Source organism: Cottoperca gobio, chromosome 4 (genome assembly GCF_900634415.1).
Source record: "Cottoperca gobio chromosome 4, fCotGob3.1, whole genome shotgun sequence".
NCBI classification, from domain to species: Eukaryota; Metazoa; Chordata; class Actinopteri; order Perciformes; family Bovichtidae; genus Cottoperca; species Cottoperca gobio.
This window is the reverse complement of record NC_041358.1, coordinates 27,543,024-27,568,078: the sequence shown is the minus strand read 5'-3', so window position 1 is coordinate 27,568,078 and position 25,055 is coordinate 27,543,024. Positions and strand designations below refer to the sequence as shown.

The 25,055-nt window shown below is 44.9% G+C and overlaps 1 protein-coding gene across 1 annotated transcript in view; it reads right to left on the bottom strand.

Moving 5' to 3' along the window:
- The window catches only part of fbn2b (fibrillin 2b), a 70,485-nt gene that overhangs the window by 6,274 nt on the left and 39,156 nt on the right, over positions 1-25,055 (bottom strand). Inside the window, 48 exon segments of the mRNA XM_029430079.1 lie at positions 71-196; positions 298-429; positions 556-678; positions 760-879; positions 1,284-1,409; positions 1,508-1,570; positions 1,673-1,825; positions 1,947-2,072; positions 2,211-2,330; positions 2,713-2,841; positions 3,379-3,495; positions 3,593-3,718; positions 4,172-4,297; positions 4,893-5,018; positions 5,120-5,191; positions 6,105-6,254; positions 6,344-6,469; positions 6,562-6,687; positions 7,254-7,275; positions 7,277-7,323; positions 7,419-7,580; positions 9,752-9,874; positions 11,007-11,129; positions 11,224-11,349; positions 11,602-11,724; positions 11,834-11,956; positions 12,230-12,355; positions 12,461-12,586; positions 12,979-13,101; positions 13,240-13,365; positions 14,120-14,245; positions 14,404-14,532; positions 14,626-14,751; positions 15,442-15,669; positions 15,797-15,922; positions 16,237-16,287; positions 16,590-16,727; positions 17,850-17,969; positions 18,299-18,424; positions 18,589-18,714; positions 18,792-18,845; positions 18,940-19,215; positions 19,694-19,816; positions 19,907-20,032; positions 21,576-21,695; positions 22,586-22,729; positions 22,889-23,122; positions 24,144-24,296. Coding sequence (XP_029285939.1) covers positions 71-196; positions 298-429; positions 556-678; positions 760-879; positions 1,284-1,409; positions 1,508-1,570; positions 1,673-1,825; positions 1,947-2,072; positions 2,211-2,330; positions 2,713-2,841; positions 3,379-3,495; positions 3,593-3,718; positions 4,172-4,297; positions 4,893-5,018; positions 5,120-5,191; positions 6,105-6,254; positions 6,344-6,469; positions 6,562-6,687; positions 7,254-7,275; positions 7,277-7,323; positions 7,419-7,580; positions 9,752-9,874; positions 11,007-11,129; positions 11,224-11,349; positions 11,602-11,724; positions 11,834-11,956; positions 12,230-12,355; positions 12,461-12,586; positions 12,979-13,101; positions 13,240-13,365; positions 14,120-14,245; positions 14,404-14,532; positions 14,626-14,751; positions 15,442-15,669; positions 15,797-15,922; positions 16,237-16,287; positions 16,590-16,727; positions 17,850-17,969; positions 18,299-18,424; positions 18,589-18,714; positions 18,792-18,845; positions 18,940-19,215; positions 19,694-19,816; positions 19,907-20,032; positions 21,576-21,695; positions 22,586-22,729; positions 22,889-23,122; positions 24,144-24,296 — 6,063 coding nt within the window.

Genomic DNA, 25,055 nt, shown 5'->3' with positions numbered 1-25,055 from the left:
AAGAGGTTTTGGTTGCTGAACTCCAACTGAATTATATATATAGAGATAGAAGCACATGTCCTTCACTTACCGATACACTCAGTTCCAGTGGAGCTCGACTCGAAGCCGTCGTTGCAGTCGCAGCGGTAGCTTCCGATGGTGTTAACACAGCGTCCGTTGTTACAGATGCCGGGTTTGGCGCGGCACTCGTTCAGGTCTGCCAGTGTACAGAGCAAAAGGATGAGGAGGATGAGGAGTGTGAAGAGGCGGATGAGTAGAAGAAGAAGACTGAGGAGAACCTGGAACTGTTTCACTCACCCATACACCCCTCTCCATCGGGTCGGCGCTGCATGCCAGGAGGGCAGATGCACATGAAGGTACCGATCAGGTTCTTACAGGTCATACCCTTCGAGTCACAGTCATCCAGACCCTCAGAGCACTCGTCATGGTCTGGTGAGGGACAACGAGACAGGAGGTAAAACTACAACAGCTACAAGGAAAACTCTTACATCCTGTTTCAGTGCCAAAGGATAAGCAGATAAAAGTGAGACTTCACAAAGGTCATCGCCCTCTTACCTCTGCACATGCGTAGGTCATCTCGCAGCACGTAGCCAGCGGGACACATACACTCATAGGAACCAAAGGTGTTAACGCACCGGAAGGCACACAGCAGAGGATTCTGGGAGCACTCGTTGATGTCTGGAGTCAAGAAGAGAGAAAGGTTCCTTTAGTTTCTTGTCATTGTTAAAAGATGGGGGAGTTACTGATTGAATGACTGACCTTCGCAGGTCATCATGGGTCCGGGTTCGAAGCCTTCCTGGCACAAACACTCGAAACCTCCCACCACATTGGTGCAGGTTCCATTTCCACATGGGTTTCCTATGGAGCACTCGTCAGTGTCTGGAGAAGAGCAGGGTATAGACAGAGGAGGCAATTAAAAGCAATGAAACAGTTATACTGTACCTGACACTTCATTCCCTCATTAGAGGTTTAAATCTTAGGCTGTGAGGCAGGAAGTGGATCCTGCAGAGAAGTCTCAAGTCTTAGTGCACTCAACTCCCGAGACAAGTCCAAGGTCCTAAACTTTGACTTTCGAGTCCCAATGAAGTCATAATGTGCTCTTCACCAAACGCAAAGCCAAACTGCTACTTCCTTATTGTTGACCAAGGTGTCTTTTGTATGCAACTGACTTTGCTGATATATTCTGAGTCTTCTTTGTCTTCTCAATCTGTTTCGTGATAAATACTCAGTTCTACTTCTATGATTCCAATGTTGCAGATTGTGAACTTTAACTTCAGACTCACCGATACAGTTGACTCCGGTGTAATCCAGGTTGTATCCGAAGGGGCATTCACAGCGGAACGAACCGTCGGTGTTGATGCAGATACCGTTCTGGCAGATGCCTGGGTTATCCAGACACTCGTTCATATCTGAGCACAGCGAGAGGAAAAATGGCATATTTAAAAAGATATATATACAGAAGACCGTCACAATGGTTCATTAAAGATGTAAGAAGTGAGATATCCACCTTCACGACCATCCAGTCCCGGCTGGGCTCCGTGGCCGAAGGGACACAGACTTTTAAAAGCGGCTGGAGACGCGAGAAAAAACAAAGTCAGCTTCATTATTTCATGTGTGTGTTGTGATGTGTTGATGAAAGCTCTGCGTGCTGGTGTGTGCCGGTGTTACACACCCTCGCTCTTGTGTGGGCACAGCTCACAGGGAAGTCCCCAGCCCTCCCCGGGCATGTTGCTGCAGCAGCACTTAGTCTTGGTGTTGTTCAAAGCTTTGGGGACGGAGCATTTTCCTGCCTCGAATTTGGTGAAACAGAAACTCTCTCTGGTGTCTGCCGTGAGAAAAAAGATTTACAGGAATTGTGGTTATTGATGGGCGCACATGACAAGACAAGAAACTCCTCAGTGAGAGAGATCACACATTCATTCAAGACGTTAACAAGCTTCTCTCACCGTAGCAGCGCCGTTTGTTGTCAGATAGTACGAAGCCTGTCTGGCAGGTGCACTGGAAGCTGCCGGGGGTGTTGGTGCAGGTGCCATACTGGCAGATGTTGGGCTCCACCTCACACTCGTTGATATCTGGGAAGGGAGCGTAACGAGGGCAGGGAGGTGTAAGGGAGGGGAGAGGATGTTAGTGGTGTAGTTAGTGTGTAATGAAGTGTGTGTGTGTGTGTGTGTGTGTGTGTGTGTGTGTGTGTGTGTGTGTGTGTGCCTTACCTATACACTGGTCGTTCTGCACCTCATAGCCAGGAGGGCAGATACATCTGAAAGATCCGTCCAGATTCTGACAAGATCCCGGAGAGCAAGTGCCAAACAGGCTCACACACTCATCGATGTCTGTGGAACACGGGACGAACAAATCAGAGTGTGTGTTTATGTCTACAAACTACTGTAGGGCGGCAACTAGCGATTGATTATCGAGTAATCTGCAGATTATTTTCAAGATTAATCGATTAATGGTTTGTAAAAAATGTCAGAAAAGTGAAAAATGTCTTGTTTTGAGAATTCAAAACTTAAATAAATTCACTTAAATATGATTTAAAAATAAAATAACTAATCTCAACATCTGAGAAGTTCTGCATGAAAACTTACTTAAGCGATTATCAGAATAGTTGGTAAATATAATAATATCGATGAGTCGACTAATCGTTTTTGTGGCTGACGTAAACCTGTGAATTCTGTGCTCTTTCTTTTCTTGGATATTTAATCTCTGACTTACCGACACAGTTCTTCCCGTCCGGAGTATTCTCATAACCCTCGTGGCAGAGACACTGGAAGGAGCCGAGTCCATTAATACACTGTCCGTTCCTGCACACCTGTCCCTGCAGGGCGCTGCACTCGTCTACGTCTGGAGGAAACATTGAGAGGGTTAAGTGTCTATAAACCTTCCTCTGATTTTGGATATCAACGACAAACACAACAAATAACAGGATAAAAAAGCTTGAGAAAAGTCAAAACACTCTCAGATTTGATGTCTACATAAATGTAATACTAAGAAAGCATGTTGTTATTGGACTTTATAGGTTATCTTAAACAATATGACATCGACACCTGTGTCACGACTTTGACCTTTAAAAGAAACCACAAACAGTTTGTAACCTTTGCAGAGCAGAACAGTCCCTCAGGGTTTCTACAGCTTAATACAAGTTAGATTTAAGACTTTTAAGACTTTTAATGTCACTCAGAATTACATTTAAGACCAATTCTATGCGCAATTCTTCCGCTAACCGGATCTGTGTGAAAAAAGAGATGTTACTTTGCTTTTTCAAGACCTTTCCAAGACTTTTTCAAGACTTTTTAATCAAAATGAAGGCCTTAGTTTTTTTAGATGAATGGATGAAATGCCTTCCACAGGTCTGGCGGGCACCCTGCTGAAGGATCGTACCCATGCAGTCGTTGTTGTGCGTGAGCTCGAAGCCGGGGAAGCAGAGGCAGTTGTAGGATCCCACCGTGTTCTTACAGGTGCCGTTACCACACGGCTGTCTGTCACACTCATCGATGTCTAACACACAGAAAGAAAATCATTCAGAGTGTTAGACACATGTGAAAAAGTGCATTATGTTTCTGCAGGATTCCGTGCTTCCGGTTGTGCTTCTCACCCATGCACATGGTCTTGTCGGCATTAGCCTTGAAGCCGTTGTGGCAGACGCAACGATAGCTTCCCTGCGTGTCGATACACTCTCCATGGCTGCACACATTAGGGATCTCCAGGCACTCATTACGGTCTGAAAGAGAAACAGAAATGACAAATATTAACCCTTATTTGAGCTCCTGATTGAGCCTGTAAAATGGCAAAAAGAAGCTTGTTGTTTTTATCCAAAATCATAAGAAATGACATTTACAATAATATGAAGTAGAAGACGCAACACATTTGAGAAACTGGATGTGTTCTTTGATTAATGACTAAAACACAGATTTCAATATCAAAACCATTAATGTGTTTTCTGTTTAACGACTAATCAACAAGTTGTTGCAGCATTAATATTTATGCACAAATCCCACTTAATGTTGCTGTTAATGATTTTATGTAAAACACATTATTATACACGGCGGCGGATTAAACTTTTTCCCTCCACATGGGATGTCCATGTTTTACATTTTCCTCCCAGGCCATCACATCAGCCCCTCCCTGGTCACTGGGATGGGAAACCCCTCGTCAGGCTGTCAGACGGACTCACCCACACAGGCCCCGCTGGGGGACAGTTTGAAGCCCGGCGAGCACTCGCAGCGGTAGCTGCCTGGAATGTTGATACAGTTGGCGTTGCGTTGGCACAGGTTGTCCCCGCTGTTACACTCATCAATATCTACACAGGGGGGGGGGGGAGAAACAGACATCAATCACAGGCACTGTAACTGTCGGCTCAGAGCAGCTTGTGGGCAGCAGGAGAGAAAACACAACGGATCCATTCTGGCTCCGGTGCGGTTCAGACTGGCAGGTTGACTGAAGGTCCAGCAGGTGATGCAGAGGAGCCTCCACACTTTACAAGGACATAACTCAACATTACCTCCTCTGAGTGTGTGTGTGTGTGTGTGTGTGTGTGTGTGTGTGTGTGTGTGTGTGTGTGTGTGTGTGTGTGTGTGTGTGCATTAAGTGCAAAAAAGGTGGTACGTGTTTGTGCCAGCAGTAAGTGCAGTATATACTCACTACCTGGCTGTACTCATGATCCCATAGAAACTCAACAATTGAGCCAACAGAGCCTAATATTGCTGTTTGACATAACTTCAGATTACACCACGTACAAATGTTTATTATTTATTAGTTTCTGACTCTCTGTATCTCTGAACTAACCCTTTAACCAAATCTGACATCTAGGTGTTTGTTCTCTGTGATCTTATTGTGTGTGTGTGTGTGTGTGTGTGTGTGTGTGTGTGTGTGTGTGTGTGGTTGATGAGTTTCACCTTCACAGATGAGCAGGATGTTGTTGTAGCTGAAGCCCATCGGACATTCGCAGCGGAAGCTCCCGATCTGGTTGATGCACACTCCGTTGGCACAGATGCCGGGGATCTCCCTGCACTCGTCGATATCTGCACACAACAACACAACAACACAACAACACCGAGGGTTATGTAAAATAGCACCACGTCTTTCCTGCGCCGTGTCACTCCAGAGCTGGCTCTGATCTTACCGATTGGTTTGCCGGTGTGGATGTCAATGATGAAGCCCGGAGCCTGGTTACCACACAGTAACTGGTACTCAGCTGAAACACAGGAGCAGACACTCAGCGATGCACTCGTACAGGCATGTGTCAACACTTTCACACTGTTTTAATCTTTACTTATCTTTACTTATCTTAAACCTTATACTGTTTCTTTAGTCAAGTTTAAGTTGACGAATTCCGGACATCTTAGTTTTATCTTTAGCGAAAGACAACCAACTATTTTAGTTAGTAACTGTTGACCTTTGAGTCTTTGTTAGTTATGCTGCGAGTCCTCCTGACTGAGCTCATTAGTGATGCGGGTCAGTCGCACCCACCCGGCCAATCAGCACCGCCCAAATAATCAACCACCCAAACCTACAAACTTTATGCACCACAGTAACACAATCAGGACCGAGACAAGGAGGGACCAACTAGAGCATTGCGCTCCCAGACTGCAGGGTTACTTGTGGTTCCTAGAGTCTCTAAGAGCACAATGGGAGCCAGAGTCTTCAGCTATCAAGCTCCTCTCCAGTGGAACCAGCTTCCAGTTTGTGTTGGGGAGGCAGACACCCTCTCCACATTTAAGAGCAGGCTAAAGACTTTCCTCTCTGATAAAGCTTATAGTTAGGGCTGGCTCAGGCTTGCCTTAGATCAGCCCCTAGTTATGCTGCTATATATATATATATATATATATATATATATATATATATATATATATATATTGGGCTATATAATACATTTGATTTGATTTGATTTGACAAAGAGCTGAAGATAGATTTTAAAGTCTTAAAGTACAGTCTTTGTATTATTGCGTGTCGATATCGTCACAGTCAGCGTTTAGCGACGAGATCATCGTCTTGTCTCAGTCAAGGAATAAAAGGTCGTCGGCGAACACATTTCGTCCTGATTACCTTTAACGAAACCAACACGAGTTCAGAGTGTGTGTATGCTCAGCGTGTTTGTTGAGACTCACTGGTGGCGGGCGTCGGACACGACTCGCAGGGCTTGTTCCAGGCCTTCCCCACGTTGTAGGCACAGCAGCACATCTTCTTGGTCATGTTGAAGGACAGCTCGTTCTCGCACGTGTCGTTGAAGTTTCGGTAACACACGCTCTTCCTCATGTCTGCGTTACACAAAAGGGAAGACGGTGCTTTAAATCCAAGATGTCTGCCTCTGTGGATACTTTAGTTTATTTAAATCTCTTCCACTCACCCATGCAGTTGTTTCCTCCGTTGACCTGCATGTACTCGGGCGGACACACGCATGTGTAGTTGCCCAGAGTGTTGTAGCAGGTACCAGGTCCACAGATCCCGATGTGGGCCGTGCACTCATCGATGTCTGCGCGTGGAGATATCGTAACATATGAGGTGTTGTTAAAGCTCCCTTTAGAAGTGATCTGCACATGTGTTCAGTAAACGAAGAGTTCTCACCTTCACAGATACGAGTCTCCTCGTTCAGGTAGTAGCCGGCTGGACACTCACACTGGAAACTACCAAAGGTGTTCACACAGTTCCCACCCTGACAGAGACCCGGCAGCTCCTGGCACTCATCGATATCTGGACAATAATCCAGAATGTGAGATGTTTCATTAAAGGAAACTTCTACTGACCACAAACGTGTTTATATTTAAACATTTATATTCAATATTTTGTACAATTCTCATTAAATGAATACAATGAAAATTAAATAAAGAAAAATTAAATATTTGTTTTGAAAATATTCCCAAAAAGTCCCAAACAAAACTTCTTGTACACACAAATGTCAGATTTAATCATCTAATTAATTTAATTAGATTTATTACAAATGTTATTTTCAAAACTATTTCACAATTAACTCTTTTATCTTTCTTTTGCATTTGTTCTAATCTTAAAGTTTATACGGACTCATTCTAACCACAAGCATCTGATTTCTCAACCTTATACATGAATTGTGCTCTTTTAAAGTCCTCATAATGTCTAAACATCATAAATACTATATTACTTGTTTCCCCGTCTCTCTGCGTGTAGCGCAAACATCAGATTATGTCACTCATGCACTCATTTTAGGTTAAATTGCGTCTTTTTTAATCCTGAAATAGAAGCCAAAGTGTTTTGCTGTGACAGCGTTAAGTCGTGTGCTTCACCTTCCAGGATGACAGTGATAGGGGTTTGGTCTGAAGCCTTCTCCTCCCGGACAAAGAGTCTTATACTCCGCTGCAGACGGAAACACACAGTTAGTGAGACTTTCCATTTCAGAGTGAAGACTGAAGTTATAAAGTGAAGCCAGGCGAGGGGCCTGCGGGACGTACTGGAGTTGAGTGCGGGGCAAAGTTCGCAGGGGTTTCCCCAGGCTCCTCCCAGGGAGCAGCAGCAGGAAGCTCGGGTCACGCCCACGCCGATCTCCGCACTGCAGGAGATTCCTCCGTCGCCACGAGCGAGGATGTCCAGGAAGCAGTTGCCAACGCGGGTGTCTGAGAAAGACGAAGAACAGCACGATGTGTGGAGGACGTAAATATGTGATTTGTCATCACGTGTTCAGTTTTGGAGCAGCATCTTGTCATCGTCACTTTCTGTTTATATATTTAATATATACATAGTTCAACGGGCCGGGTGTCATCAGGTGCATCCATCATGAAGGATGTCATCAGGTGCATCCAACATGAAGGATGTCATCAGGTGCATCCAACATGAAGGATGTCATCAGGTGCATCCAACATGAAGGATGTCATCAGGTGCATCCATCATGAAGGATGTCATCAGGTGCATCCATCATGAAGGATGTCATCAGGTGCATCCATCATGAAGGATGTCATCAGGTGCATCCATCATGAAGGATGTCATCAGGTGCATCCAACATGAAGGATGTCATCAGGTGCATCCAACATGAAGGATGTCATCAGGTGCATCCATCATGAAGGATGTCATCAGGTGCATCCATCATGAAGGATGTCATCAGGTGCATCCATCATGAAGGATGTCATCAGGTGCATCCAACATGAAGGATGTCATCAGGTGCATCCAACATGAAGGATGTCATCAGGTGCATCCATCATGAAGGATGTCATCAGGTGCATCCATCATGAAGGATGTCATCAGGTGCATCCATCATGAAGGATGTCATCAGGTGCATCCAACATGAAGGATGTCATCAGGTGCATCCATCATGAAGGATGTCATCAGGTGCATCCATCATGAAGGATGTCATCAGGTGCATCCAACATGAAGGATGTCATCAGGTGCATCCATCATGAAGGATGTCATCAGGTGCATCCATCATGAAGGATGTCATCAGGTGCATCCATCATGAAGGATGTCATCAGGTGCATCCATCATGAAGGATGTCATCAGGTGCATCCAACATGAAGGATGTCAGCAGGTGCATCCATCATGAAGGATGTCATCAGGTGCATCCATCATGAAGGATGTCATCAGGTGCATCCATCATGAAGGATGTCATCAGGTGCATCCATCATGAAGGATGTCATCAGGTGCATCCATCATGAAGGATGTCAGCAGGTGCATCCATCATGAAGGATGTCATCAGGTGCATCCATCATGAAGGATGTCATCAGGTGCATCCATCATGAAGGATGTCATCAGGTGCATCCATCATGAAGGATGTCATCAGGTGCATCCAACATGAAGGATGTCATCAGGTGCATCCAACATGAAGGATGTCATCAGGTGCATCCATCATGAAGGATGTCATCAGGTGCATCCATCATGAAGGATGTCATCAGGTGCATCCATCATGAAGGATGTCATCAGGTGCATCCATCATGAAGGATGTCATCAGGTGCATCCATCATGAAGGATGTCATCAGGTGCATCCATCATGAAGGATGTCATCAGGTGCATCCAACATGAAGGATGTCATCAGGTGCATCCATCATGAAGGATGTCATCAGGTGCATCCAACATGAAGGATGTCATCAGGTGCATCCAACATGAAGGATGTCATCAGGTGCATCCATCATGAAGGATGTCATCAGGTGCATCCATCATCATGAAGGATGTCATCAGGTGCATCCATCATGAAGGATGTCATCAGGTGCATCCAACATGAAGGATGTCATCAGGTGCATCCATCATGAAGGATGTCATCAGGTGCATCCAACATGAAGGATGTCATCAGGTGCATCCATCATGAAGGATGTCATCAGGTGCATCCAACATGAAGGATGTCATCAGGTGCATCCATCATGAAGGATGTCATCAGGTGCATCCAACATGAAGGATGTCATCAGGTGCATCCAACATGAAGGATGTCATCAGGTGCATCCAACATGAAGGATGTCATCAGGTGCATCCATCATGAAGGATGTCATCAGGTGCATCCAACATGAAGGATGTCAGCAGGTGCATCCATCATGAAGGATGTCATCAGGTGCATCCATCATGAAGGATGTCATCAGGTGCATCCATCATGAAGGATGTCATCAGGTGCATCCATCATGAAGGATGTCATCAGGTGCATCCAACATGAAGGATGTCATCAGGTGCATCCATCATGAAGGATGTCATCAGGTGCATCCATCATGAAGGATGTCATCAGGTGCATCCATCATGAAGGATGTCATCAGGTGCATCCAACATGAAGGAGTTAACACCTGCACATTTTAAACTCTTGCTGTGGACTCACCTACGCAGCCCACGCCGGTGGGGTTGAGCTCGAAGTCCGCCGGGCAGTTACACAAGTAGTTCCCCGGAGTGTTCACACACAGGCCGTTTATGCAGTTCACAGGGTCGGCACACTCGTTGATGTCTGCAGGACACACACACACAGACACACAGACACACACACACACACAGACATACACACACACACACACACACACAGACACAGACACACACACACACACACACACAGACACACACACACACAGACACAGACACACACAGACACACACAGACACACACACACACACACACACACAGACACACACACAGACACAGACAGACACAGACACACACACACACACACACCACACACACACACAGACACACACACACAGACACACACACAGACACAGACACACACACAGACACAGACACAGACACACACAGACACAGACACACACACACACACACACACACACAGACACACACACAGACACAGACACACACACACACACACAGACACAGACACACACAGACAACACACAGACACAACACACAGACACACACACACACACACACAGACACAGACACACACACACACACACACACAGACACACACACACACAGACACAGCCACACACAGACACACACAGACACACAACACACACACACACACACAGACACACACACAGACACAGACAGACACAGACACACACACACACACACACACACACACAGACACACACACACAGACACACACACAGACACAGACACAGACACACACAGACACAGACACACAAGACACAGACACACACAGACACAGACACACACACACACACACACACACACACAGACACACACACAGACACAGACACACACACACACACACACACAGACACAGACACACACACAGACACACACACACACAGACACAGACACACACACAGACACAGACACAGACACACACACACACACACACACACACACACAGACACACAGACATTAAATGTAAGGAATGTAACCTTTACATGCTTTTAAATCTCGCTTATGTCTCAAAAGTGTTTTTGCTTGTAAATCTTATGGAGATACGTCGTTCTGTTTAAATCTCAGCTGCACTTGTTTTGTTTCTTTGTTATTGTGCAAACAGATAAAAATCCAAAAGCAACAAAGACTTTGTAGACGTTGGATATCTTCATATGTTTTAGATGTAACCCGATGCATGATGTTTGAGTCTGTTCTGTGTCTGAGTGACGTGGCGTCAGAAGAGCAACACTAACCCGTGCAGTTTCCTCCGCTGCGGTCCAGCTCGTAACCATCATCACACACACAGCGGAACATTCCCGGAAGGTTCTGGCACGTTCCAAACACACAGATGTTCTGGAAATTACACTCATCGATGTCTGTGGCGAGAGACGACAGAAAGAGAGAGAAACTGTTAAAGTGAAAGTGCGTGACTGAAACAAGCAGAAGGAATAAGAGGATGGCGAGCAGCACCTTGGCACGCCTTGCTGTCTTCTGTGGGAGTGAAGCCCATCTCGCACTCGCAGCGGTAACCTCCTGGAGCGTTCAGACACTGGCCGTTCTCACACAGGTTCACGTTGTCTGCACACTCGTCCATGTCTGAAACAGAAGGGAGCGTTATAACCTCACCGTGCATGAAGCTCACACACACACACACACACACACACACACACACACACCCAATGTTTCAGACACACACACACACACGATGTTGCACGCACACACAATGTTGCACACACACACACACACAATGTTTCAGATGCACACACACACACACACACAATGTTTCAGATGCACACACACACACACGTGGTGCATTAGGATTGATTTAGAACGTGTCAGCGGTCTTACCAGAGCAGAAGAACCCGTCTCCATTGAAGCCCTCCTTGCACGTGCACCTGTAGGACCCGGGTGTGTTGACACATTCTGCATTGGGGTTGCAGTTGTGGTCCTCTGCAGAGCACTCGTCCTGATCTGCAGGAACACAAGAGAAAAACTTGATAGCAGAACTCAATAAAAAAAAGTCAAAACAATCTATAATTCTTGGGTCCAGGAGACGTTAGTTTTCTGAGCATGTCCTCACCCACACACTTGATGCCGTCTCCCAGCCAGCCGTCTCGACAGCGACATTTGAAGCTTCCAGGCACGTTGATGCAGGCGGCGTGCATGTCGCAGTTATGAGCCCCGATCTCACACTCATCGACATCTGGAGAGACGTGGAGCACAAAGAGCATTCACACACATTCCTGTAGCGGCTAGTTCTCTTTCAACATCAACAACATGACAGAAAAGAATGTAAAGAAAAGTCAAATGTTCCATGAGAATAGCGAAGAGATGCAAGATGTCAGATTAATAACATTAATAAATCATCATTAGACCTGGAAACACTTCATGCATCAGTGAACTGTCTCAGATATGTGTCTGTGTGTGTGTGTGTGTGTGTGTGTGTGTGTGTGTGTGTGTGTGTGTGTGTGTGTACCTGTGCAGCCCGTGGATCCCTTCTTGACAAAGTATCCCAGCTGACAGTGGCAGATGAAGGAGCCTTTGGTGTTCTCGCAATCGCCGTGGAGACAGATGTTTGGGTTCAAGTCACACTCGTTCACATCTGGAGACGGACAGATAACACGTGACGTGTGAGTGACAGGTCATGAGGCTGACAGGAAGTCAGAGCACATGAATAAATAATATAATCAACAAAGTAAAGTCTCACCGATACACGTCCTCATGTCCATCGAGGCCATGAAGCCGTCGTAGCACAGGCAGCGGTATTCCCCGGGGATGTTGGTGCACTGGCCTCCGTCACAGATGTCTGGACTCTCCTCACACTCATCGATGTCTAAAGGCGGCAAAACAACTTCAATGTGCTTTCAGTGGAAACACCAGTGGCTCTCCACCTTTGTGCTGAAGGAACCCCTCCTCTATCACTGAGGGAACTCACTAAGTGACGTGTTTAATGTGCATTTCATGTTGTATTCAATGCAAAGCGATAACTCATCAACTTTACACGAACACAAACAGCAATAACTGCAGGACGTTTGTGTAAAACGAGTGATTTCTTGCATCAGAGATCAGTTTTAGGAACAATTATCTGTATTATGTATATATTAAAACATCTAACAATCACACATGGATGCTTCTTAGCTCTTTGGGTATTGTTGCATTTCTTAATAGTTGTAGTTAACGTTCATTTAAATACAAATGCATTGAACGTATCCTGCGTTCCATCACCTGCGCAGGTGCGGAGGTCCGGCATCAGAGCGTAGCCCTCGCTGCAGCTGCACTCATAGCTGCCATCCGAGTTGGTGCAGTGTGTTTCACAGCCGCCGTTCATGATGGTGCATTCATCGATATCTGCAGAGAAACGTCACGACTGCACTTTACATCTCCGTCTCATCAGGTGAGAGCGACACAGTAAATACAGGCGGCACGTAAGTCAAAACACACACACAACTAAAAGACATTTTTTCTGCAGCAGTTTGCTCCACTCACCGACGCAGCCCTGCCGGTCGGGCGTGCCCTGGTAGCCGGTGTCACAGGAACACTGGTAGGTTCCCGCCATGTTCACACACTGGCCGTGTTTGCACAAGTTGTCACTCAGCTGGCACTCATTCACATCTGACAGGACACGCAAACAAGTCAGAGAGTTAGGCTTCATATACAATGTAGTGTGTGTGTGTGTGTGTGTGTGTGTGTGTGTGTGTGTGTGTGTGTGTGTGTGTGTGTGTGTGTGTGTGCTTCAGGGCAGGTTTAACTAGTTTAAAGAAAGAGAGAAAACTAGTTTTATGGGTGAAACCAGATTTTCAGGACTTGGCTGAGTTTCATCAGCTGCTGTGTTTTTGTTTGGTTTCCTGTTCACATAGCCGTCTTTATATACAAACCTTTACACTGTGATTAAAACTCAACATTGTTTTCCATTTGAGATATAAAAAAAGAGTAAATAAAAGTGCATTTCTCTAAAATGTCCTCACATTTAAATTCCTGAAACCTCATGAAGAACGTGATTCTTTCCATTACAAAGATTTCACTAAGAGCCAAACGCTCTCCATGAGGCGGAGCTTTGTCCAGACTTCCTCTGAAATGCAGAGTTAGTTTCACTTCACAAATCAAACAGCGTCCGTATGAGTTCACCTGTTGTACAGAATGAGGAGAGGCCTCTTCAACACCATCTCAGAATCTTAATCTCTTCCATAAAGCCTCTATGACCATGTTTACAGATCCATGTATGACCTGTTTTAAGTTTTTAACTAGTCTGACACTGGCTGAGTATGATGTAACACCAAGTGTGTGAGCGCACGTGTGTGTGTGTGTGTGTGTGTGTGTGTGTGTGTGTGTGTGTGTGTGTGTGTGTGTGTGTGTGTGTGTGATCCACCTTCACAGGCAGATCCATCGTTGCTGAGCGAGTGTCCCGGGGGACATTCACACTCATAACTGCCTTCTGTGTTGAGGCAGGCTCCCCCCCGACACAGCAGGGGGTTCCTCTCGCACTCGTCAATGTCTGTGAGCCGAGAGGAGACGGAGGAAGAGGAGGAGCGACGTAGAGGGATGGAAGGAGGAGAATAGGAATACAAAATAAAAAGTAAGACACGGAAAGATAATCTGATAATCCAAATTATCGAGAGTGAATCGTGTGAAAGTGATGAAGCTCCAACCCACCCATGCAGTTCTTCATCATCATGAAGCCGCTCTCATAGCCCTCGAAGCATTCGCATTCAAAGCTGCCGGGCGTGTTAACACAGGCGCCGTGTCCGCACAGGTCGGGGGAGATGCGGCACTCGTCAATGTCTGGAACACAAAGGAGACGCTCACTGACCGTGACTGGCGGGACACAACTGTTTCAGTCAGACGGAGGAGGGTATGGGACTCGCTCCCTCGTACCTGTGCAGTTCCTCTCTTCTGCGTTCAGTGCGAAGCCGTTGTTGCAGCGACACTTGAAACTGCCGATGGTGTTCCGGCAAGTTCCGTGAGTGCACAGACCCTGGAACACTTTACACTCATTCACATCTGCAGAGGGAAGACAGACAGATGTCAATAATGCGATCTCCTGGATAAATATCTTACATAAGCAGCGTTGGAGAGAAACAAACTTCATGTAATCAAACCTCAACTACATTCAGATTTTCAGTAGTTGCATTACTTTTTTGTGTAATAATAATAATAAGCTTTATTTGTATAGAAACTTTCATACAAGTTTTTCAATAATACACACTCTGAAAATGTATCCTAGTTACCTTTACACATTCAATGTTAAAACAGTAAGAATTCACCATTAAAAGGCTAAAGTAAAGAGATATAAAATATCACTATTAAAAGGCTAAAGTAAAGAGATATAAAATATCACTATTAAAAGGCTAAAGTAAAGAGATATAAAATATCACTATTAAAAGGCTAAAGTAAAAAGATATGTTTTTAGCTTACTTTTGAAGTCAACTACTAAAACTACAATTTTGGGTCATAAAAGTAAAGGTTTTATTGATTGTTTGACTACTTTGACATTGCTTCTGTAATAGAAGCATCTGTTGACCTTTCTGTTTTATATTCTTGTTATAATTTCATTTCAAATGTTCATTTAATACAAAGAACTTCTTTAGCGAGTTAACCAAACTAGATTCCTCCCGAGGGTCGCTGCTCATAAGTATGATTATTACAGCCTTCACACACTCATGGGACGTTAGAGTCGCAGGATCCTGGTACCTTTGTAGAACGGCCTGCCGGACAGAATCTCTCCTCTGTTGGCGAAGCCGGTCCCCCGGGGACAGATGGCGCTGTACTCCGGCGTGGCTTGTTTGGGACACTCCTCGCAGTCGATGCCCCAGGCGGCGCCCACCGAGCAGCAGCACATGTCCACGCGGTATCTCCCTGGCAGTGGCTCGCCACACTCGTCCTCGTGCCACTTCATGTAGCACTGCTCGCTACGTGTATCTAGAAAAGTTGGTTATAAAATCAAGTCACCTGCCAATCACTTATAGAATGTCAGAGAATACATCCAAGTGGTGTTTGAATATGAAAAGCTGGAAGTAACATCACTGGGATGCAGGTGTCCTCTTACCCACACAGGTGCGTCCAGTACTGTCCGAGGTGAGACCCTCGGCGCAGTCGCAGCGGAACGAGCCCTGCGTGTTCACACATCGGCCGTTTGTGCACACTCCCGGGAACACCTCACACTCGTTAATGTCTGCAGGGAGTGGGACGTCACATGGTGAAACGTCACACACAGATATGAACACGTTACACGTTAGATATGATGGTCTAGTGGTACGCCTTCCGAACAAAACACTAGAAGGTCGGGAGTTCAATACCAGGCTCCCACCAGTGTACCCCTGAGCAAGGTCCAGTTGCTCCAGTTGCTCCAGGGAGACTGTCCCTGTACTTAGTTCAATGTAAGTCGCTCTGGATAAGAGTGTCTGCTAAATGACCTGTAATATAATGTAATAACAAAGAGAGGATTTCATGGGTGTCACCGTTCATTAAGTTATCCAATGGTCTTACCTTCACAGACGAGGCCCTTCATACGAGCAAACCCACGGGAGCAGGCGGCGTCTGAGGGGACGATAAGAGAAGGAATAAAGACATCTTATGTAAAGCTCTGTGTGTAGAGTGTGCATGTCTAAATGTCAGGGAAACATGTCGGCCTTTCATTTAAGTTTGATATTAGTTTATTTGTTATGTACATATGCAACCGTAGAGCAGTTATTAATGTAAAATCACTCTTCAATGGGGAATGTGGTTGTTAAAAATGCCATTTTTGGAGGCTTTTCAACAAATCTCAAAGACCTTAACTCTGGAGGGCCTGAAGCCGTGGTGAGAACATTACAACACAAGTTATCAGCGTGAGAGCGGACCTTTCTTGCAGGGGTCACAGGGGCTGCCCCAGGCGGCTCCCAGCGTGGAGCAGCACTCAGACTTCAGCGTGGCTCCGTTGATGTTCACCTCGCAGCGGGTGTCTTGTATCGTCAGCCAGCACGTACTCTTCATACTGTCTGTGGAGTGACAGACAAGACTCCATTATAGCATTAACACTGCAGGTGAACAGGGTAAACATTTTAACAAGTAAATATCAGCATGAAACTTCCCCACTTCATTACTCACAGTAACACAATTATCTTTTATATTACACGTTTTCTGACATGTATGTTTATATGCTTGCACATATGTATAAACATGAACTGTGAGTGACATGTGAACAAAGCCCTCTGCACAAAGCTTCAGAATATAGAGAGGAATGAAAGTGGAAAGTTTGGTGTATGTAAGTGCTGCTGAAGTGGAGACTTCTGCTGAAGAGTGTGAGAAAAAGCTCCTTTAGAGATATGTATTGTAACATTCATACATGTTGTACACACTACAGGTGAACAGAGTCATACATGTTGTACACACTACAGGTGAACAGGGTCATACATGTTGTACACACTACAGGTGAACAGGGTCAAACATGTAACTAACAGATATCAGCATGAAGCTTCCCCACTTCATGACTCACATCAACACAAGTTTATATTACAAGTGTTTAATATGTACATCAAAATGTCCCCTTCAACTCTCCATAAACCTTGTGTTTGGCAGCACGCTGAGCTGAGTGAGGCCCACGCGCCATTACATTTAATCCTATGTTATTCCATTCCTAATGATCTGAAGAGTCATAACAGTGACACCTTTTCTCCAGAAGCACAAGGCCACCCAAACACAAGAGCATCATTTACTTTCCCTTTCTTCCCCCGCTGAGTGACGGGCTGTAAAACACAAAGTGGAGCCAGCTCTGTGTGTGAGTGTATACGTCATGACTCCTTCTCCCTTCCAGATACAATAACATCTGGATTCTGCAAAAGCATGTAGCCTTTCTCAAAAATAACAAACCTCCAAACAAGTGGAATATTTAAGCTCTGCGGAGAGTCCTACACACCGCACGTCATTTTAAATCTGCGGCGGATCTCCAGGAAGTAAAGCAATCTGCATGTGAACCAAGGCCATGCATGCAAGTATTTATCCAGCGCATCACTTTTGCCCAAACATGTGAGGATGATAACGTCTCCAGACGGCTCCTGGAAGACTCTCGTGTCTCAGTGTTTGATCCTCGTCTCAAGCAGCGTGGAGGACGGATGTCTTACCCACGCAGATGGTGTTAGTGGAGTCCAGCTTGCTGCCGTGGTTGCACTCGCAGTTGAACGACCCGGCCACGTTGCGACACGCTCCATTGATGCACGGGTTGGGATCACATTCGTTGATATCTGGAACAAATGTGCAAACACACACACACACACACACACACACACACACACACCTTAGGTCAAGGCTGATTCAAATGTATCATCATCAACAGTTGGCATTTAGAAACACAGTGTGTGTGTGTGTGTGTGTGTGTGTGTGTGTGTGTGTGTGTGTGTCTTCTTTCCATGAGTCACATGTTTACTGGACACTAAATGTAAAACATCTGGTAATAATGTCCCCTCAGAATGACCTTGATTGTTGGTAAAAAGAAATTACAAAACACATGTGGATGTGAGGCAGCACTAAAACGCGTGTGTGTGTGTGTGTGTGTGTGTGTGTGCGCGCTCACCTTCGCAGGTCTCTGAGTCGGGCTTAAAGACAAACCCTTTGGGACAGGAGCAGGTGTAGGAGCCGGGAGTGTTTCTGCACAGACCGTTGTCACAAAGCAGACGGTTCACCATACACTCGTTGATGTCTGCAGGAGGCCGGAGGAGGACGTGTTAATACAGAAGTTTACAATTAAAGAGCTATTACGCCAACTAGTCCTTGTGTTGTTACTGACACATTGATCCATTTGTACAAACAGCGGAGGAAACCCTCCTGCACGTAGAGATGTGCCGTTTCTCCTCTCTGACTCACCAATACAGTTCTTTCCACTGGTGTCGGACTCGTAGCCGATGTTACAGATGCAGCGGTAGCTTCCTCTCAGGTTCTCACAGATGCCGTTCTGACAAATGTCCGGGTCCAGGGCACACTCATTGATGTCTGGGGGAGGACAGACATTATGTAGAAACACACTGATGAGTTCCTCTAAACTGCACATCTATGAACGACGTACTCACCTCTGCCATCAGCTGTTATACCGATACCACTGTTGCACACAGCCTGGAACTCAGCTGAAGGAGACAAGAGGAGAACACTTGTTGTAACTTTAACAACATGAAGCGAGACTTCCATGAATGGACATAAACAAGGAGCCAATGGCAGTACCTGAGTTCCTGGAGGGGCAGGGTTGGCAAGGCTCTCCAAAGCCGTGTTCAGCGTTGGCACAGCAGCACTCGGACTTGGTCACCGCGCCGGGGAACGGCCGCGAGCACGTGCCCATCTTTATGGCGCCATAGCAGGTGGTCCTCATGTGCGTGTCCACACACACTCTCCCATCCACATCGATGGCCAGGCCTGGAGGGCACTCGCAGCGGAAGGAGCCCTCGGAGTTGATGCAGCGGCCATTCATACAGATACCAGGAGTCTGACACTCGTCGATGTCTGATGGAGAGAGGGCACGCATACGTCAGGTGTCGCTTCAGCTACGGCGTGTAAACAATCGGCTATTTTAATTAGTGAACAGAAGGAGAATCCATCAACACAGTAAACATGCAGAGGATATTAGTTTCCTGCTTAGATCAGTCTAATAGGGAGTATTTATTCCAGATAGTTAACATATAGAAGGGAGAAGAAACACGTTTCAACCATCTTGGATTATGCAAATCTGCTTACAATTTCTCAGAATAAATACAATTCGTCCACATTTTCTTCTGCAAATATGATTCTTATTGCTCTGTGTCAAATACGGAAACACACAACCTACACTAATGAGAATAAATCACAGAGACCTTGATGGGGATTCATCTCATGAGGAGGGTTAGGGTTAGGGTCCTCTACATGGATGTGTTGTATGTTAAAGTCATAATTCATCCGTCTATCTTTCCACTTCTGGACATTTTGGATTCAAAGTCATTCGTACCGGTGCAGTATCGCCCGTTAGGTGCTAAAGCGAAGCCCGGCTTGCAGATACACTTGAAGCTGCCGTCTTCATTGATGCACATGCCGTTGAGACACATGTTGGTGATGGCGCACTCGTCGTGATCTGAAGGGAAACAAGAGGAGAATTCAGATCAAGTTTGTGAAGGTGAAGGTTCATGCGAAGTTCGAGCCGGTTTCTGTTTTGCCTCCTCACCGACGCAGTTCTTCCCGTCAGGCGTGAGCTCAAAGCCGGCGTTGCAGATGCACTGGAAGCTTCCCTCTGTGTTGACACAGCGGCCGTTGCGACACATCACCCCATTCACAATGCACTCATCAATATCTGCAGAGAGGAGGGAGAACGAAGACGGGTTTATTGTATTTCACACATAAGTACAACATTTATATTAATACCTCTTTTGTGCCTAAAGATTATATTTGTTCTGATCGATCCAAAGTCTTGAAATCAGATCACATAAAAAACTTCTATCTGTAGTCAAAGTGAGGATTTAATTGTGTTTATTAAATGTCTCCCATGTGTGCATATGACTTTGTGCTCCTTGTAGTTTCTAAGATACACCATCACAAAGCTATGGAACACTTTACCTGCAGACATTAGGGAGGCAAGCTCGCTCGCTCGCTTTATATATTTTTACTTTAGTCTTTTAATGGTGATATTTTATATATTTTTACTTTAGCCTTTTAATAGTGATACTTTATATCTCTTTACTTTAGCCTTTTAATGGTGATACTTTATATCTTTTTACTTTAGCCTTTTAATAGTGATACTTTATATCTCTTTACTTTAGCCTTTTAATGGTGATACTTTATATCTTTTTACTTTAGCCTTTTAATGGTGATACTTTATATATTTTTACTTTAGCCTTTTAATAGTGATATTTTATATCTCTTTACTTTAGCCTATATCTCTTTACTTTAGCCTTTAATGGTGATATTTTATATCTCTTTACTTTAGCCTTTTAATGGTGATATTTTATATCTCTTTACTTTAGTCTTTTAATGGTGATATTTTATATCTCTTTACTTTAGCATTTTAATGGTGATATTTCATATCTTTTTATCTTAGCCTGTTAATGGTGAATTATTACTGGTGTAACATTGAATGTGTAAAGGTAACTACGATACATTTTCAGAGTGTATTTTTGAAAAACTTGAGATCAAATAGATGGTGTTACCACGGGAACAAGAGGAAGTTTCTCTGATAAATGTGTTTACATGTTCTTTACACAATTAGTGGAAAAGTGAAAGATTAAAGAATGTATTGGAGAAAAACTGTCTTTAACCAATAGGTTTCATAAAACTTAACAAACAGGGGTTTGTTTATGAAGCGGGCTTTAACCAAGATTTTGCCAAAAGAATCTGGACTCACGGAGACGTTTGTGTTTTATACGTTACAAGGGTCAATAAAGAAGTCGACGCTGTAAACGTAAATACAAAGACTACCAGGAATGTGTAGCAAATGGAGTAAACCAGTTGAAGGGCCACAGAGATTGTTGATCTCATGCTTTCAAAATATGGCTCTGATAGTTTAAAACATTTACAAGAATGGTGTGCCAATGTTATTTTATACTATTTTAATTCTGCTATTTTTTTAATGGTACTTCAGACTCATTTACATCATCACTGTGATTATTGTACTGTAAATGATCTTATTCTGTCTAATCTTGTACTAATTGTTATGTTTTTGCTGTGAAGCACTTTGGGCTGCAATTCTTGTATGAAAGGTGCTATACAAATAAAGCTTATTATTATTATCACACTGTATTTAGTCTTTGGGCTCATTGGGACGAGTTTAGACCATTTTTGAAAACTTCTTCAGACGAAGCCACCAAAGTAAGATAACATGTATTATAGTATTCATATACCGATGCAGGCTTGTTTGGTCGGGGTTCCCTGGTAGCCCTCATGGCACTTGCAGTGGTACCCTCCAGGTGTGTTGACACAGTCTCCGTTGATACATGGGTTACTCACACACTCGTCCACATCTGGGGAGGAAAGAATAAAACAAACTGACTTATCCCGACGGCCAGAGGATTTAAATCACAACTAATTATAAAATGACATCACTGTATAACCAGACAATAACAATTACAGACACAAACAATGAGGTGGCACCATGGTCACATGTTAGGAAAACAACATGTTGTTTTTAAATGCCGACATGATCCTTTCCTGCTCAGCAGTTTTAATAGAGCTTTTAAATGTTGGCAGGAGAGACTGTGAACACACCTGTATGTCTACGTGTTGCTTCTGTATGAATGCACCTTTATGGATGTATTTGAAATGAACTAAAACTAAATATGAACTGTTAAAATGTTCCTTTCTCCCTGTCCCCCAACATTTACAGTGTTTTTGTGCTTAATTATTCATTAAAGTCAAATGTTTTACTTTATTTGTAAGTATCAATTAAGGCTTTTTGTTGTTGTGTGTGGGAAGTTGTGGTCGATCAGCTGTTTTCTCTCGTTCTGTGCAGTTAACATGTAGAAAGAGAGGGAAGATAGTTCTGCAGGAATTAACATTGTGTAATATGTTGCGTGCTCACTGGTACGGACGGCTGCCCACAGACAGAGTGAGATGTAACCAGTAACTTATAGACTTTGTGTTAATGGTTTGTTCTTTATTCTGTGTGGTTTGGATGCTTCCTTATACGGGGTGGCAGCTCTACACAAACACAACTCACATTTAAGCAGATTTCATCAACCACAAGCATCAACCTACACTTGTATTAAGTTCCTTAGATCAGCAGAAGATGGCAGTGCAGTGCATGCAATTTACTGCGGCACATAGTTTTGCCTGTATGCCTCAGGGAGGTTACTGACAGCGGTCTGAATAACATTGCATGTGCACGTCTGCACTACAGTGTGCGGGAGCTTACCGATGCATTCCCCTCGAACATCCTGCCTGTAGCCCATGTTGCACTCGCAGCGGTAGCTCGTGGGCGTGGGAATGCAGCGTCCATTCAGACACAGGTTGGTGAAATGTTTGCACACGTCGATGGAGTCGTTCACAGACACCGAGCCTGAGAAAACACAGCAAAAATAACAACAATTAAAGGGCTATTACGCCAACCAGCAATACTGCCCTTTAAAAGCAAGCAACACAAACAGAAACACACTTTCCAACAGAGAGAGGAGAACGACGTACCGTTCAACAGGCGCAGATCCACAGAACGACTTACCGATATGTTGGTGTCCTCCTCCGTTACCTCCAAAGACTCCGCCGCCATTGCCCCCGATGCCTCCGTTACCATTACCGTTAGGCACACTGGGGAACTTGTATCCGTAGTTGAACCCGTTGCCGTTGCCATTGCCGTTGCCGTTTCCGTTGCCGTTGGGGAAGTGTCCGTTGGGGTAGCCATGAGGGAAGCCGTGTCCTTGGGCAACACCTACAATACACAGACGCCTGAACTCGTCTGCAGGAGACACAGAGATCACAGTCAGTGGAGGCTTGACGCTTCATCTGCCTCCAGCCCGATGAAGCTGAGGAACACATTCACAACCAAGACGCTTCAGACACATCGGGCCAAAAAGAACTTAGAAAAACTCACGACTCTTATTTATTTATGATATTGTTTGTGCTTTTATGTGACTTTATGTGAGTCATTCATGAGTCTGTGTTTTCATGTTGTCTGTGAGCCTCTCATCAGGCCTGTGTGACAGATCATAACGTTTTTAAAATCCTTGTTTTTAAACAGTCTGTGGATTATTATAGTAATTCTGACTCAGAAGAAGCACTTTGGATCACTCAGTCCTGTAGTGCACTCACTTAAAATGTACTCACTGTTTCCTGGAGTTGCAGAATTCACAAAGGTTTTTGCACTTTGCAAGATATTTAGATGTTCTGTTGTTGAAGTATAAAGCTTTGACTGGAGTAAAGCCAGAACAAGTACTGAGAGAATAATGTGCATAATGACAAAGTGTCTATGAATACATGCATGCAGGTATGTGTATGTGTATGTCTCTGAGTCGACAGTCTACATGCAAAGTGCTGTATGTTTGTATGTTCTTCACTTAATATGACAGATAGAATAAATCAGACACACACGTGTTAGTTCTGCGGTGAAAGCAGCAGATCTGTAACAGATCACTTTTGGATCACACGCTCTCACGCACAGAAAGTTCTCCAGCTGAGGAGATGATGGGTCATTATCTTCTCACAAATCCTTTCCATATTTCTCTGTTTACTTTGTGCTCATGACATCATGCTCATCAGTTTGACTGGATGCTCTTCCCTCTCTGTCACACGCACAAACTCAAAGCCCTCTCTAACGGCTTCAGTCTAGTTTAGTGTGACTGCGTTGACGCCGTGTGGCTTCATTTACTGCCTGAGCTCACGCCAAGTCACAATCTGTTGTGGAGAATACCGTTTCTTTGGAAGAAGGCGATGGATGTTCTCTGTCTTAGTGTCGGGGATCAGCTGGCGTATGAACTCACCAGATCCCCTGACCGGGCACATCTCAGGGATCTGTCCCAAAGCCCAGCAGCGTCCGGTGTCACAGCAACACTGCATCTTGGTGTACTGACCGCCCAGCTCCGCAGCACAGCGGCCGTTAGCCAGAGCGGAGAAGCAGGTGCCCACACGCTGATCTGAAGGAAGAGGAGATGTTAACAGAGTCAGACGACCCAGCAGGCAGCGGCTCAGGAGGTCAACAGGAAGTGTGTCCCATAATAAAAGAGATTTTTAATGAACTTCATTATGTTTAGGAATTCAATATCGATTAATGTCAGAAAACAGTGGAAAATGTATGTGATAGTTACACATTCAGCATATTACCAGCACTGTCACTGCATCATAAGGTTACAGGTAAACAGCGGATCTGTGAGTCAGAGGGCTGAGGTGGCCGGGGGGGGGAGAGGTTGCTGGGGGTCTTGACTAACTGCAGGCATCTGAAGGGCCTCCTAAAGGGTCTTATTTGTTACAGTTTTCCAGGTCAGGGTCAACGTGGCAGGAGAGGGGGCTGGGGTTCAAAGAGCGTGTGTAAGGAGGAGGAAATGGAGAGGAGGAAGAAACAGGGGTTTCTGGGTAATGAAAATACCAAGAAAAGGGGAAAAGGCAAAGTGAGGGGGAGAGAACGCATGTTTATTATTTTAGAAAGTCAACAACATATGTGAAGGAGCATTTTAAGTGTGTCTACAAAAAAAGAGAAAACGCTGAAAGCAAAATGGAGGAGGGAGGAGGGGAGTGAGGAGTGGAGGGGGAGTGGAGGAGGGGAGGGAGGGGGGGAGCGCAAGTCGATTAACTCACTAATGAGCCAGCAGTCTGGAATTAATCAGTTCCATGTGGAGCAATTCTTGCCAATTAGAAAGAACATGAGGGGCTGTGGCGTGTCTCAGAGCACATATTGT